We start from the raw sequence: 16,939 nt of genomic DNA, 5'->3' as shown, positions 1-16,939 counted from the left end.
TGTAAGAAATCTCTATCTACATTCAGAATGACTCAGTTATTTAAGTATGACTGCATGGTAAATGTGTGCTAACCATCTTTCAGGGAACGTGCAATATATTTTCAGCATACTGGATTCTTACAAATGGAATTCTTCACATGAACATGGGCATTTGTGTATAAGAACTTACATTCCCCGATGGCAACTTTTACTACTGATCTCTCATCTTCACCTAAAATCTGAAAACCCTGTACGTAATCATGGTAGCCTCTGATCACAAGCTATGTGTTTACAGTTGTTTGTGAGGAAGGTCTCAATCAGTGCTCTGTACACAGAAACAAACCAGCTCATCACTTGGATGGGATTTATACCTGCCAGCTGGTAAGAATTAGGAAGCTTTGGAAGCAAATGCAGAGAAATCAGCAGCAGGGGGTTCAAAAACAAGCCTGGCTCTAGATGCACTGTCTTGATAAGGATTTGCAGAATCAAAGCAGGATGGCATGTCAGTCATTTCCTGGCAGTAGGCATTCCTACTCTGTTACTGCCAGGAACTAAGAGCAAGGGTGATGTGCTGGGTAGTGTTCTCCAGGACATTAGATCATTCACCAAATTCGATGCAAATCTGGTCGTATCCAGTTCTACATCTGAATGGCTCTTTTTCAGCAGAAGAATGCAAATAACATGCTGATAGCCCCCCACATTTTGACTCTGGATCGTGGTGTACTGATGATGTGGGATCATACCCAAAAAACAGATTTTAAAAATTCAGTGCTGTTGCTTAATTTCAGTAGCCCTATCAGTAACTTACTGAATAAAACCTTGTACATATGGCTAGTTACCTACAAGATGTACTAGTTTCTTCCAAGGAAAGGGTATGGACTATGTGGTGACAGGTATAATTCTCTAAATGGGATGTCTTCTCCTAATCTACAGTAAAGAGTGCTATAGGAATCCTGTAATTATTTTCTTAGTTCTGATAAGTTCCATAATTTACTTGTTATTTCTTTAGGCTCATTTTTCTAAGTTTTTTGTTTTTATTTCTTTAAGTTGTTATTTAAGGGATAAAATTGTCTTAGTTCTCCGCTTTCCCAACCAGATATACCCAGCTATTAGATATTTGTCAAGAAATCTCTACTGCATATTTAGAAAATAGCAGAATCATGAAGTGCTGGCTCAACTTGACATAGAGACCTGTAGATAACAGCCTTTGAATCAGAATATAAACCTTATTTCAGTAAGAGTGGCTTTTTTTTTTTTAGGTGAATGATAATTTTTAGAACTGAGACAGGAAATGGCATTTATTGATTTCATTTGTCATGTGCAGATCAAACACTTGGCTGCTTAGAACAATGCAGTAGAGTTCCAGCTTCTAAATGCTACTGTGATAGAAATTACTAAGAATCTCCCTGGAGAGATGGATCAAAACAAGTATTACCAAAAAAAAAAAAAAAAAAAAAAAGTAGGCAGACGCCCCTGCCAAGATTCTTTAGGTGGACATGTCTAAGTCCTCATCTGAATACTACCAAATGTCACAATTAATCAGCTTTCATCTCATCGTCTTAATTATCAGTACTTTCACAAGACAAGGTTTAGGAAGAGTTCACCAATCCATTCAAAACCTACAGAACTATTGTTATGATGAAATMTCCTTATTCACATCTCCAGGAAACCCTTCTGTTAAAGTCCTTCCCATAGTTTGAGAGGAATTCCCCTTTAGATCATGATGTAAATGGCTGTATCTTTGGTACCTGAAGTTTTTGTGCCAGTTGTACCCTGTCCATAATGCCAGAACGATGTGTCTGCAAAACTGTTTATGGTCCCACTCRTGCCTTTATCTCTGTCACTTAAGAAACGATATAAATGCAAACTGAAGGTTTTACTTGCGGGAAGTTTTGGATGCATGACTTCCCTGAGATTAGTGAATACGTCATAGGAAGCTGTTGTCTTCCCACTGACAGCCTGTTGCTGCAGAGTCGCTGCTATTGTGCCTAGGCCCTTCTGTAGCCCTGAGCTGATGGATGGAGTCTAGTGGTGGATCTCCCAGCTCCACAGGACTTCCTCCGCGTCCCCTAGGTGGTATGGGCTTCCTCAGCAACAAATGAGCAGTGTTAATTGAAAAACACTAGAGAAGAAAATTYGTGTTTTCCCTCAAGTTATTTGTATTCTGGTAACATCTGTGAGCCCTAGTCATCCATCAGGGAGCCGTGGAGCTCAAAGCTGCGTTAGTGTGTTCAATAGTTTCTGCCCCAAGATTGCTTACATCCTCCAGCCTTAGTTAAGCTGGTAGTATCACTGGTATGTAGTGTATTCTGGGTAATACCCATAACCCATTAACCGTACAGCTTTGCCTTCAGTATTTTTTCAGTTGCGTCAGTCAACAAACACATTTAGATTCCATTCCTTCTCTAAATTGTCTGTCAATCACAGGCAGTAGGCAGAATATCTCATTTTTTTTTTCCTTTTGCTACGGTTTCTTCTGTGGAAAAGAAAGTTGATCTGTCTCTTCTTTTGAAGTTGCCATAGGGCCACTGCAAATTTAATTTAAATCAAAGGAATCTTTGGAAGAAAAAAAAAAAAAAATTGTTCTCTGTTTCAGGACAATAACACAAGAAAGGAAGTAGAGCTTCTTTTCCTGCACAGAATGCCCTCACAAGTCAAGGCTTCCAAAGCTTTGCAGAGACACAGTGCAGCAGGGACTGGAATAACTGAAATGTGGTTAATGATTGTTTAGTAATTTGGGCCGTAGTCTAGGGCAAATGATGATACCTTCATAGTTGTTTGTACAGAATGTACCATACTATGACACTGTTCTTCAGCAGGGTGTTTTAGAACTACAGTAATATAAATTAAAGAATAATAATTCTCAGTATCTTTCTTCCTCCAATTAGTCAGTGAAATTCAGAAGATGAAAACTCCCCATATTTTCTTTCTCTTAGCTCAAAGATGCATATGTAGAATAGCAAAAGGAAGGAGTGAATTTCATGCTGGTACTTAGATAAATGAGGTAAAATAATTATACCATAAAGGATTTGACTGAACCAGCATAATGTTCAGCACATATCTACGTCATACTGGTTTATACCATATTAGCATAGGTCTCAGAGAAGACTGTCTRTTCTGGAACAATCGATCATCTTACAAGTTGCACTACTTTGGAGAATAATGAAATAAAAAATAAAGTTTACATAAAAATTCATGTATAAAGTGTATTTTAGAAACTTTTGGAGAAGGCTTTCTTTAGAGCGTTATTAGCAAAGCGACAGCACAACTTAAAAGACCCAAACAATCACAAAGAGTGATAATGGGAGAAAAAAAAGATGGGAATAAGAATGAAAAAATAATGAATTATAAAGAAAGAATAAACGTCAAAGTTCAAGTAGATAAAAGCAGTAGATGATGGGAGAGAATGGACATAAAGATACAGAATGGATGGACAAAAAAAAATTGTGAAAAAATCCATTCCTGTCCATAAATGCATTTTATTGTCATCCCTTTTTTCCGCTTATGATTTTCATAGCTTATGCTGAGAACCGTGAAGAGCATTATTTTTTAAAAGAGCAGAAAATTAAAGTGGTGATTTTACCCGGAGGAAGGGAAGGATTTACAGCATGCAGAAAAGAGTGTGTAAAGTCCACGAAGTTKTCAAGTTACCTTATTCCCAGGAGGAGACAAGCTTTGCCAGTTTAAATGGCATGCTTTCAGGAAACCATTCCAACCGCATGCACAACTAGCCCATGCTATTCCCAAATGCTCAGTGTAATACGATGCAGTTAAACTAGAGGACAATTTTCATCTTTTGACCCTGTGTCAAACATGTCAGTTGAATAGTTTACATGAGATCTGTAAGAGTACATGGGCTGTCAGGTATTTCTCGAGAGTAGGAAACATGCAGTAGACACACACACAAAAAAAACTGTGATTTTAAAAGCTGGCTTATTTTTTTTAAGTTACAGGAAAAAAGTGCTGAGCCAGTGGCGTGATTCAATGCATTTCTCTCTCTCTTTTTTTTTATTATTTTTTTCCTAATTCATATAGGAGATTGAAGCTATGCTTAAGTAAAATGATCTTAAGTCCTACTGCAAGAAGTGTCCCAAAGTTAACATTCATAATAAAACCACAACAGTGGTCTTACCAAATGGTGCCAGTCTGGAGTTCAGATCAAACTCTCTGCCTTCTCTCGGGGCATATGGGAAGGACATCAAAAATGCTCTTTCATTTTRAGCACTAACAGGCTACTGAGTCTTGTGAGGAGTATAGGAGACTTGATCCTAATTTTGATACTATAATTACAGTGCACATTCATACGATATCTTTGGGAATAGTATTATGTTCAGCATGGTGTCTAAATCTTGCACCCATTGAGTTAGAGGACAGTATAAAAAGTTCACAGTGAGAGAGAATAGTGTTGAATAAATCCTGGACACAAATACRTAGGTAAGTTGGGGGGAGAGGGGGCAGGGAGTGGTGTAACTGATAGATTGAAAAGACACAAGCTGAAAACTCCAATGACAGTGTAAAACATTCCCCATAGCTTAATTAAATAAAACCAATAATATGATTTAAACTTCTTTGGGTTAAAGTTACTTTAATAAGGGTGTTAATGACTAGAGGATTAACACTGCTTACACGTGATAATAGATGTGGTCAGTCAATAAAGGGTGAGAATAATGTTCGTTTAAGAAGCAAAAGAATCTAGCACAGGATTACTCACCAGAAAGGGATAACATTTCAAAGTGGCAAGTAAAATCAGGGGAAGCATTTTTCAAATTGCAGCAGGCATTTGAGGCTGTTTTGTGCTATCATTACTCAGCAGAAGTTTCATGTATAGTGGGATCTATCGGAGGAAACATCTTAAGAAAATACTGTCGTCTGAGAAACGATGAGAAAAGGCGTATTCTAAGGAAAAAGATAACTTCTAAGTCAAATAATTTCTTGAAGACACATTTCTTAGAAAACTATTGACATTAAGCAGAGAATTTTTCCTAAAATATTTGTGAAGATAGTAAAGCGGAAGAAAGATCTTTTGAGGGAAGGAAAAATAAAAAGGCTGACAGAAACAGAATCTAAGTTATCCAGGTCTCTTATTACTACAATTTTCTAGGTTCAAAGGCCTGCAGTATACCAAGTTAGCTAGGAAAAAAAAAACAGGCAAAAACCAAATACCAGGGTTTTACATGGGGCACAGAATTTGCTAACGTGTTTTCAGAGCCATTTGATAGATAAATTCATAGTAGTAGCTGAAGACAAAGGTGAARATTGTCCAGGAATTAATATGTAACTTTTGGCTAGTGATTCTGGCTTTGCTTGTAACTTCTCTGTATTTACATTCCTGAACTACTGATTGTGGCATTTCTTGTCTAGTGGTTCCCAGGTCTAGTACAGCTTTGCCTAAGGGATGTAACTTCATCTGCTGCCGAGGGTAGCTGTGCAAGCATACCCTTGCACTGCTTTAGAAGAAATAACTAGCTGCTTATGGTAAACCGACGATGAGCACATCCACAAGCATCTGTGCGTTATGGATTGCACTAGATTCTTTTTGTTTTTTTTGTTTCTAGATGCAGACAAAGCAGATGCAGTTTTCTGGACTGATATGTCTTAAATTTATTTGAGTGGTTCTCCAGGTACTCTAACTCAGCTCCTGAGATCCTCTGAGATACTTCATCAAAGAGTTGCTACACTTCTATCAGCTTCCTGTAGAGGAACTTTGTGTATAAAACTGCTTTTTCTTTTAGTTTGCATGAGCTCAGTTTTGTTAACCAGGTAGGTTTATTTAAACAGATATCTTAATCCAAGAATTAGGCTGAGGAAGTGGAGTTTCAGTTGTGGCAGCTGAGAATCATTAGTGCTATTGCTGACATTTGTATTTTTACACCTACAACTTCAGTGTGCCRTATATATTCTTTAAAATTGAGGTATAGCTCTTACGTAACATGGATGGTATAGCTCTGAGGCATAGTCATTGAAAAGAACCGAAGAGGATAGGTAGAGCAAATACAGCCTCAGTGAAATATTACATGAACTTTGCTGAAAATGTTGAAGGCTGTGATGGCCACCTAGAAAGGGAATCCAGAGCACAAGGAATCTATTTGATTTTTTTCTTTTAATTCAGATTTGCAGCTTTTCAGGAACTGCATAAATATTACAACTGAAAAAAAGAAAAAAAAAAACAGTTTGGTTCAGAAATACATACACTCTTGCAGTGAAACAAACTATTTTCTCTTACCTACTGTAGGGCCTCAGGTTACCTCTGTGAAAATGCTATATATTTCACAGCACAGACTAAGGATCACTGAACTCTGGAGACTAAATGCTGCAGAATGAAGAGATGCTCCTAAACCATGTAGAGCTCTGGAATACCCTCCCGTTAGGCTCAAATCCTCGGTCTGTAATAGTGTAATTTCAGTATTCTTAGATGTAATTTCATCTGGTGTTTTGGTCCAGGTCAGAGTACGACAAAATAACTGGAAAGCTGGCACAAGGAAATACCCCATTGTAGCACTAAACAAACAGTTTGCAGTGACGAGGTTGGCTGCTCCTGCCTCAGCTTTGTGGGCTGCGTCTTCGTGTTGGCCGCCTCCGCGCGCGCCAGCCCGGTGCCGCGCAGCTGGGCCGTGCTCAGTTATCCTCCCTCAGGCCAGGCCTGGGTTTCCGAAACCCCTCGCTCCGATCCCAGGGGTAAACCCAGAAATTTAAACTTGAAGTCGCAATTATGCTTGGGCAAACCGCTTCAGATGCTGAGTTCAGAGCACAGCATGCTGGCTTCATAGCTTAGAGGGATGAGTGTAGAGGGGCAGTTTGGATTAGTTAGTTCGAAACAGTGTTTTTCAGATAATGACTTTTTGTGGTATAGTATGTATACATTAACCTTTGGTGAGACTACAGACATCTAGGCTTAGTCACATAGATACTGCTAAATTTTACTTGCAACAGATGGTACAAGAGTGTTTGATTCCAAAATGCTTTATGGAAGTTGAAATTAATGTGTTTGGTATTTAAATTTTATTTCGGTTACCCCAAATGAGACTATGTTTAATTAGTCCCACCTTCTCTAAACCAATTAATTTAACCATTTGATTTTAGCATTTGTGAATTTAGTGAATTATCTTAAATAGAGTCTTACCTGAGGAGTGAGATAAATGATACAGCTTTAATACACACACACAGACACGCACGCACACAAAAGAGGTACTGTGCCACCTCACATGCTATTTATAGCAGTATTTCAGAGAAGAGCAAATACTCGAAAGCAAGCTTATTATAAGTCACGTGCAGTTGAAAAAAATGCTCACAGAAAATGGAAGTTTAAATAAACTTTAAAAATTCCCTCTTCAGTTAGGAATGTATTTGGTGAATTTCAGGCTTTAAGTGCAACTTGCAAACCTATCTGTAAAAAAGAAAAAAAAATAAAGCAAACTAAGAACAACAACTTCAAATTTAACTGGGATGTTCTAAGTGCTTCTGCATGACTTTAACAGCTCAGATTTTCAAAGTCATCTTCAGATCAGAGGCAGAAGTTGTGTTTGGGGGCTGTAAATATAACTCCTTATATGCTCTTTGAAAGTGTGTGCCTTCATATCAGAAGCTCAAAAAATGGTGAATGGCCTGAGCATTGCATAATACACAATTCTTAATCCACACAAACGTTACCATTGATATAATTTTATGCTTTGTCAAAAGGGACTTGGTGTACAGGCTGAGGGGCTGCACAGGAGCAATTTGGCCCCAGCCGCTGCTCTTGCAGTGTGCCAGGCGTCTGCCCTTCCAACTCTTGGCTGTTTCTAGACTCAAAGGACAGTTCTTTTGCTACTAGCCAGCTTATTTTTTAATGATGAGGAAGAACACACTTCATAATAAGGATTATTCGCCCTGCAATTAAACAAATCTTCTTTATTGTTGCGGTATTGTATACTGCATAGAGCTTGGCTACTTATATTTGCCTCGATGACTACGTCTCAGGTACTTTCTTCAGATGTTTCATCTTGGCTGTTTGAAGTATTAATGGGATTTGTAAAAGCTGTACAACATGAGTGCTTTTCTGGTTATGAAAAGGAATAAGCATGACTTCAGCAATAGGTATTTTATTTTGTAGGCAGACTTAAGTACCTTCAAAGAGCCAAAGAGTTAGAAAAAGTATTTGGGTTTACTCTTGAATAAAACAAGACCAGGCATCTCTCAGAATGTACCTCAGGGTCCAGATTCTGGGAAAGTGTTCTGCCCTTTGGGAGAATTTAGGTTATAAAGGATTAGTTTGAACCCAAGGAACTTCTGTTTTTTTCTTATCGTAACAACAATTCCCAGTGGTTCAGCTATCATAACCTCTGAGTATGTATATTATACACTTACAAATGTGTTAAAGATTCTATCCCAACATTCAAGATAGTGGCAGATAAGATTTTCACTTACACATTTGAAACAGATCCAGGCATTCAAACAAACAGCTGTTTCATTTGTGTGAATATTTAAATGTTTCACATTTAGGCACAATTTCTAGATGTATTTTGCTTAAAAAAAGAGAGAGAGAGAAATAAAAAAGAATGCATGTTTTAATGCAGTGGCTTAAAAACTTAAAGATACTGTCTTTCTAACACAAACTATCCTTCCTTTGAAAATCAAGGGCTCAGTTTTCAAAGCAGTGCCTAGGAATTTAGCCTGCGACCCCCATTGACACTAATGGGAATTGCATAGCTAAGTCCCTATACCATCACTTTGAAAATGCATTTGTTATAGCAATCCAGAAAAGGGGTAGCATAAACTGTAGGGAGACATTCACAGATCAAGAGATCAATTTACACTTTGAAATACAAAACCGATGTGTGTTATTCCAGTTATGTGATCAGTAGGGGGGAATTTTAAAATTCACCACATTCACAAAATAAGTCACCAGGAATAAATAAAACAAAATATTTTGGCAAGTGGCAGACAGACTTGCTAACTAGGCTAACAAGACATTTGTCAGCAGTAAAGAACTCCAAGTGATTAAGTGATAATTGAATTTGGTTGATGCAGTGTTATTCAACAGCTAGCAAACTTTGTTCCTTGCGAGTTGAACTTAGATATCTGTATTTTAAGCACTTCTGTTGGTCCTTCACACCTAGGAAATGTTTAGAGTGAACAAGACTTGTCTTTGTCCGGTTCTGCTTCTGGTCGCTTGCATTTTAGTTCCATTCTAGTAAGCGCTCTCCTGGTGGGCAGGCTTTAATAAACGGGGAGATAATCCATTTTGCCAGCTAACGGGGATGTTATGCTAACGTTCATACATGTTTTTTGTTGTTAACTCACTGGAAATAAGCGTATACCTATGTAACGTATATTCCCGTGTACTTGTGCACGAAACACGCGGCGCCTGAGAAGAAAGCGGCTTTGTTTTGTAGCTGTGTTACTGCAGCGCGGATGAGTCCCAGTCATAGGCCATGGCCCCATTAGGCTGGCCAGAGTATAAATAAGTGTTTTAACAAAAGGAAGACAATGTCGCCTCAGAGTTTACAAACTGATGAGATTATAGCTCCACTGAAAGGTTACGGTTATGTCAGAAATTACGAAACAACAGTGATTCTGGTTGACACACTTCCTCTGCAGGCAGCGAACTTGYGCGTCCCTCTGGACAGACGGTGGGTGCAGGTACAGCGCGAGCCCCTCGCAGCGGGGCCGGTTCRAGGAGTGGGACTGCGGGGGCGTCCGGGCATTTACCACGCTTAAAATGAAAAAGTTCCTTCCATTTCTGGAGCTTCTTCAGCACAACCACAACACAATAGTAATAACTGTATTATGGTATATTTGCTATTCTTGTATGTCARTGGCTTAAGTGACACACAGCTAACAAAAATCACGTTTTTTTTTTCCCTTGGGTTAAAAGCCATGTACTCTCAAGGAAAAACTCATAGTATTACTGTTCTCTGAAAAAAAAAGATTTGGCGTAGCTTGCAGTTGTATATGCTTGGCACTGCTCGTTTCTCAGAAGAGTTCGCCAGTATTCTTGGCTTTGGGGTTTTTTTAATTAAAGAGGTCAAAATCCATTATATCTAAATTTCAAAGAATTTACCAATTAGCTGTAGTCTGCAATGCCCAGCAGGTGGCTTTTATACTATTAAAGGGAGATTGTTTCCATCTCTGATCAAAGCAAAAACAAAACAAAGGAAAATACAGAATATTTTCCTGTGCACAGTGCAAACCACATGCCGTGTAAATTATAGGTGAAAGCTGTGYGTGAGACTGTTCAGTTGTACAACTTCAAGAAAAATTCTGTATCTTTAGCACTATTCCCCGTGAGGATTTCAATGGTAATGTCTAAATCTGTTTAGACTACTGATTAGCTAAGAAGATTAGACAGCTTGCTACTTCCTAAAATGAAGATTTTAGCGTTTTCTTGTTTAAAAGTAAAAACGCACAACGAAGCACAGGAAAGAATTTAGTAGAAGTAAAATCAGCAAGAGCTGAGCGTGCTTGACTGTCTCAAGGTGCAAAAAAAAGTTCTGATTGGCACTTTTCAATGAATCTAAACTTCCCAGATTTTTACCTACTTAAAGGAATGTTTGCGACCTTCTGACCCTTTTGTTATCCCTTGCTCAGGCCTTTATTCCATACGGCTTAGGTATAAAAAAATAAAAAGGCGCGTTAATGGCATAACAGTCCTTTCTGATCACCCTGTGTAAGATGTTTATGCAAAGTGTCAATAGAAGCAATTGGCCTAACAGTGTGACAACCTGCTTTGCTTGGAAATGGGCTAATCTCCTGTTTGGGTTATCCAGAGGTCAGGTGAGGATTTCTTTTTTGCGCTCCCCATAGCGCATGGGTATGTAACCTGCAAACACTGTAGGGCAGAAATCAGGAGCTACTGAGCCTAAGAATGCTACAAAGCTCCTTTTTTGTTGTTGTTGTTATTAATTCTTGACTTTTTGCTTTCCCTGTGTTTCTCCTCTGTCTCCTTTTAATTTTCCCCCTCCTGGTACCATCCTAGAGAGTCTGGTAGAACATATAATATTATGACAATGACAGAGGCTCTGGCAATATCATTATGGGCTGCTTCATTTTTCTGTTTTTCCAAACAGGCATCATCCCTATCTTTTCTGAAGTTCATGTGGAAACCTACTTTAAATCACAGTTTTCCAGGGCTGCCCCTGTTGCCCTGTCACAGCAGGCTGGAACTCAATGAGCGCTCAGGCAAGCATAGCGGCCACGAAATAGGCCTTGGCGGGCTGCACGCTGTGAACTCCTGCCTCAGTGAATCAGCTTCTGTGTGTTTTTATAACTGCCTTTTCTTTTTCCTGTTAATTATGCCCCAAGGCTGTGGAAAGACAGCATTTATCTGTTGAAACGGACTAAGCAGCAAGTGTTCTGACATGTTTATCAGGCAAATTGTACCTGACAAAAGGTAATTACACATGCAATCAAGTCCAGAAGTAACTGGGTGATTAGGGGTTAATAAACTGTTTAGCAAGAGGAATATTCTGCTTGTGAGTGAGGAGAGTGGGCCAGAAGGGTGTAACAGTGATATGTTTAAAAAAACAAAACAGAACAATTTTCTTTTGATAGATTACTTGGATTTACAGAAAGGTAGGCAGACTTAAGTGTACAGCTTCTCATTTTTATCACCAGCTCTTGGACCACTGGTGCCTAATTGTACAACCAAAGCAATTTGCTGATACTTGTGATACTTTAGAAGAGATAAGGGCAGCATTCCAGCTTGTACAAAGCTACCACGATAATTTAAAATTAGGAGTATTTGAGCATAGTCAGCCCTGTTGGTGTTGTCGAACGGCTACAGGACCCATTTCCTTCTGTGACACCTCTGTTGCTGAGCTGACCGGGGATAGCTAGTTCCCAAAGCTGCATGCTCTTCCAGGCTGCCAAGCAGTTGCCCAAAAGCAAAAAAGGAAAGAGCGTTTATATGATATCTGAGGATGTGACAGAGGTTCAAACAACTTGGGAAGGGCTACATGCCTGATCCCAGCAACTCCTAGTGCGCAGAGTTGTCGCGTAGTTACCAGATGGCCTAAATAGAGGGCTGTGGCTGAGCTCCTCCAGAGCTTAGGTAACAAAAGACAAAGCACTACCGAGCAATGATTACGGTTAGTTTATGTGCACACGTGGCCGTGTCACCTAGGTGTTGGGAAAACGTGAGAGTTCTGAGCTCGAAGAATAAGTGCAGATGCCCTGTATGAAACCTGAATCCTATCCGTAAAATCTTAAGACTTCTTTTTCCCTTTGGTATCAATYTTCTAATAATTTGCATTAAACAAATCCATGTCTGTTAGCTGTCAAGTTCTTGAAGTAGGGCCTCTTTTAACAGATAGTTTAGTGTCTTCTACAATGATATTGTTGTGTTTAAGATCAGAAGTCTTATAAGCAGAAATAGCAACCTTTTCTGTGGCATGACAGGAATATAACCTTCCTTTTGTTTATTTTTTTTCAAAACGTGGTTTATTTCTGGCAGAGAGAGCTTATGTTAGACACCTAAAAGGCATTTAGAAAATACATAGACAGGAACAGAAGGTTAGAAGAGGCAAGTGTAGAACAGCAAAGGCCTTTAGTTTTATGTATATATGTATTAGATATATAAAATATAGATGTGTTATATAGATGTAGTAGGAATATAAACATAATTAATAATGAGTTGGTTTGAGAGGGCAACCCTATTTCACATACAGTGAAAGGAGCTTGCTCTCTGGTCTTCAGCCGTGATGTTCTCAAGATGTTGGATGAAGGTTCCCTTCCATCACACTTTTAGAAGASGCAAATCCTCCAAATAAGGCAGAAGTGTACACCCTTTGCCGTGGTAGCCAGTATACCACGTGGATGCTCCATGTGGTATACTAGAGAGGGCAGAGCTTTTCCCATGTTCCTTCTCCGTAACGATTCTCTCTCTCACTTTCTATTGTAATTTTGAAGTATGCAGTGCATGTTCTAACCTTGAAGTAGTGTGTGGACAGCCAGTAGTGCAAATGTGATGTGTTACACTGAACAGATTTTGATTGATTTTTAGATAGGAAAAAAATTATTGCCRGGACCTACTGTGTGCACTTACTTACAGTGCATGTAACTGTGGACCTTTCCTTGATAATGTATGTCATTTTCAGTTASTGTCACGGTTATAGCAACAGTTTTAGTAGATAAAATAATAGTAGGGAAATGCTGATCTAATTTGGCCTTTAAGACCTTGATTCTGGTTGCCACAATAAGAACCAGTATCGTAGGACCAGCAGATTCTCCAGTACTTAGTGCTTTACAACTGAGAAGCCATGAGGTGAGTTCACTTGAACTTACATGCCATAAATGTTTTGTTTAATTATAGCTGATACTCTTTTTTGGCAAAATTAACATTTTTATGATGAGACTTGCCCTTGATAYAATTTTTCTTTTTACGCATTAATGGCAATTACAGTATTTAAAACCTCAGAGATTTATAACCTTATTTTATTTCAGTGGAATTTAACATATCCCACATATTACATCTCTGTAGTATGAGTCATGTCAGTATGTCAGGCCAAATCCACAAATTATTTCCATTATATCTTCACCTTGAGTATTGTGTAACATTACCAAACGTTGTTCCCTCTCCTTGTGGTTTGCACACACCTGGTCCCTGTCACATTGTAAGATAAYTTTAATATGCATCTATTGTGAATGAAAATACAGCAAAAATACAGGGGGGGAAATGTCCTTTTTTTTCTTAAAAAAAGGTTAGTTTTTCAAGATAACTTTCTTGTAGCTGTGTACATGAATTAAAAAAGAGACTTTTTGCACCTTCATGTTTTTCTGTAACTTTTGAGAATCTTTCTATGTGAGTGTTGAGATAGCTCTATCCTCTACTAAAATAATATTAATTTACCACAGGATTAGGCAGCCCAGTGCTTTATTATCAGCTTTGTATTTCCAAGAATATGTTCACACCACATGAAGTAGCCCAAATAGTTTTCTCTGTATTGGAATGGGTGGACCATCTTCCAGGTCATGCCCAAGAGCGAAGGAGAATTTTGGGCTGTGCTCAGGAGAAGTTTCGTATGGGTGGATTGAAGCTATTTGCCATACGCGTGATGGGGTCAGCAGCCCATTTCTGCCCGACTGGCCTTGCCAGGCTACTGGCTGCTTGCCAGCCTGCTCCCCTAGCAAACCGCCTGTGCTCACTATACCTCTGCTAAGTGCCAAGTCAGATGCAGGTGATATGAGTGGCCAGGACACCGATCTGAAGTGTTGCACACCAGGCAGCTCTTGCCCACCCACAGTGTACRGTACGTTCTGTCAAAGCCCATTACATACAGCAATATGCCACAGTCCAGAACTGCAGCTGTGAGGGGGGCAAAACACTCAATACGTAACTGTGCACAGCAGCGGTCCAGTCCCCAGCAATGTCTGCAGTCTTCTGTCACAGTTGCTCCAGCAGCAGTGCACATTGGTCACGTTGCAGCCCCCAAACGTGTGCACRAGAGGAAGGGAGGGAGTTATGATTGGGTAGCATGTGTCATTTGATTGCAAATCCCTGGTGCTTCAGGTGACTTGCCACATGTCATGACAGCTGCTTTAATTTAAGAGATTTAGTAGCATAAGGCTGGTTGTGTGCCGTGCTTTGAGCAAGTGTGGAGAAAGGAAGGAGCTGTATTAGCACTGGGCATATGCCCTTTGCTGAGAGTGTTTCCAGTGGTGTTCACCTCGTTGGAGCTGGRTCCATCTGGGAGTGGACAGAGTGTGCTCGTGGTCTTCTGGGACGTGTTTTACTTTGTGAGTTGCAAAGCAGCGAGCTACACAATCTGTTTAGGACCTGAGTGCTTATCTGTGTTTAATCAAATGACAAATTAGGTCTAATCTGCCACCACAGGCATCAGTATCACTAATAAGTCCCAGAGCTGCAACGTGATCTGATGGCTAATTCAAATACTGGAAGTATGGTATGAAAATTGCTCATGTGTTATTAGCAGGAAAGTTTCTTTGGACTTGTCAGCACTTAATTTTATCAGTGATCAATAGCTTCGGGTTACGTATTACTGAAGAGATACAAAGCCTGAATGTTGTTTAGGACTTATCCAGCGTCTTCAGTATAGATGTTACAATATATCTAAGAAATTAAATCTTTTACCTTGGATTTGCTGAACACAACCACTGCAAGAACATTGGCATGGTCCTTTCCTATGAACCATCTGCCGTGTGGAGCCTCTGACCAGTGGTGTGGTAATTAGTAGCATTTATTAACACATTTGTCTTGCTTCTCTGGAAGGGAGGGAAAATGAAGTCTCCAGATCATGTAGGGTCTGTGTTCCTGTTGCTGTCAGCTTTGTCCTCCTCAGTTTGTGTTTTGCATCTGCCAATCCATCCTCTTTCCTCTCTTCTGACCGTGGCCTGCTTTTGAGTGTGTTGTACAGCCCCCGTGAGCACTGTTGACTACTGTAACATGGGTAATCAGCAACAGGTAACACGCAGCAGCAAGTAAGCCCATGGGTTTCACAAATGCCACTAATTCCTGGGTTATCAGAGCCTTCCCAAGTTTGTTTGCTCAGTGACTAAAGGTGAGCGTGTTCTCTCCAGGTCAGTGGGAGAATTGATGTGCTCATCCTTAGAAAGCACTTTGTGAGAAAGAACTATTTGTATTTGATCTTGAAAGCTGCATGGATATGTAGCCAGGAGAGAATGAAATAGCCTCCTTGCTTTTTATGTACCATTCACCCAAATGCAATACTCAAATATAGTTCTAGATGTCACTGAGGTTTTTGATGGTCCCCGGAGGACTTTGGAACAACTGAGCATTAACTACATTTTCGTGTAAGACTGTATTACAAATAGGGGATGAGTAACTACAGCACTAGTCTATATAACAATTCTTAAAGTGGTTTTGTTACAGCAAATCCTTTCCCACACCACCTTTCCAGGCATTGCCAATGTAGCCAAACCCCCAGGCAAACAGGGGCTCCAGCTTGCACAGAGGACCCTACTCAGTGAAGCACTCTGGGCACCACAGCCAGGGATGTGGGGTTGCTAATACTTCCCCAAGGCAAATTTGGCTACCACAGGGCAGCCTTGTTCTGCCAAGCCGCCGTTAGCCCTCTGTGGTGGGGTGAAGCCAGACACCAAATGCAGGTGCCTGGGAGCACCTCAGCATTGATGTCAACGGGAGCGGGACGCGCTGCCCCCCACTCTGCCTGCCTGCAGGTAGCTTTGGGAAATGCTCCTCCAAGCAGAGGTGCCTGTGCCCAGGCAGGGAGCCCGGCAGTGCCCGGGCTGCACACGTGACCGTGACCGTGGCACTGGGGAAGTGGCGGTTTGGCTCCTCGAGAGGGAATGGGCTTTGAGGGCTGGTGAGGGTGCTGGCTGCTAAAAGCTAGGCTTTGCATTACCTTGTAAAAGCAAGCTGTTTTGTTGAACAGCAACCTCAAAACTGAGAATCAAAGACCTGACTTGAATCTGCAGCTGGATGAGGACCATGCCTGGGGGTTTCTTCTTTTGCCCTGCCTAAGTGCTTTGGGTTTGTTTGGGTGAGAAGCGCACCCAGGGCTCTGGGCAGAGTTGAGGGGATCAGTCACCGTGGAGAGTCCAGCAGTTGTTTAATTCACTCAATTGAAATTACCTGAACCTCTGGTTTAAATTACCTTGAGCATGAAGAGCAACAACTATCCCCATCTCCCTCCCCAAAATACCAAAGTATGAGGTCTGTTAGCATCTCCTGTTAGGGCTAAACCTGCACCCCTGCCTCCCCAGCGCACGGAGCGATGTGAAAAGGGTTTAGAGAAACAAATGGGCAAGAGATGGGGCTGGGGTTTAGTGGCCGAGGCTGGGGATTCCTCCTCGCAGAGCCGGCCCCGGGCTGCTGCTGTGCGCCCTGACATCTTCCCCCCGCTTCTCCCGCAGCTCCTGGACCTCTTCATGGTGTGGGACTGGTCGACCTACCTCGCTGATTACGGGCAGTCCACCTCCAAGTACCTGCGGGTCAGCCCCAGCACGGCCCTCACGCTCCTGGAGAAGTAAGTGCGGGGCGCGG

At 40.7% G+C, this 16,939-nt stretch overlaps 1 protein-coding gene across 3 annotated transcripts in view; it reads left to right on the top strand.

Moving 5' to 3' along the window:
* Positions 1-16,939, top strand: part of EXOC6 (exocyst complex component 6) — a 103,455-nt gene that overhangs the window by 84,495 nt on the left and 2,021 nt on the right. For all 3 annotated transcript variants that reach the window (XM_085325716.1, XM_085325715.1, XM_085325717.1), the window contains one exon: positions 16,810-16,922. In XM_085325716.1, coding sequence (XP_085181842.1) covers positions 16,810-16,922 — 113 coding nt within the window. The remainder of the gene's footprint in view (positions 1-16,809; positions 16,923-16,939) is intronic.

This window comes from Rhea americana, unplaced genomic scaffold, assembly GCF_003343005.1.
Source record: "Rhea americana isolate MKP2758 unplaced genomic scaffold, rheAme1 scaffold_122, whole genome shotgun sequence".
NCBI classification, from domain to species: domain Eukaryota; kingdom Metazoa; phylum Chordata; class Aves; order Rheiformes; family Rheidae; genus Rhea; species Rhea americana.
The sequence above is the reverse complement of the archived record's forward strand: the minus strand, read 5'-3'. Positions and strand labels throughout refer to the sequence as shown.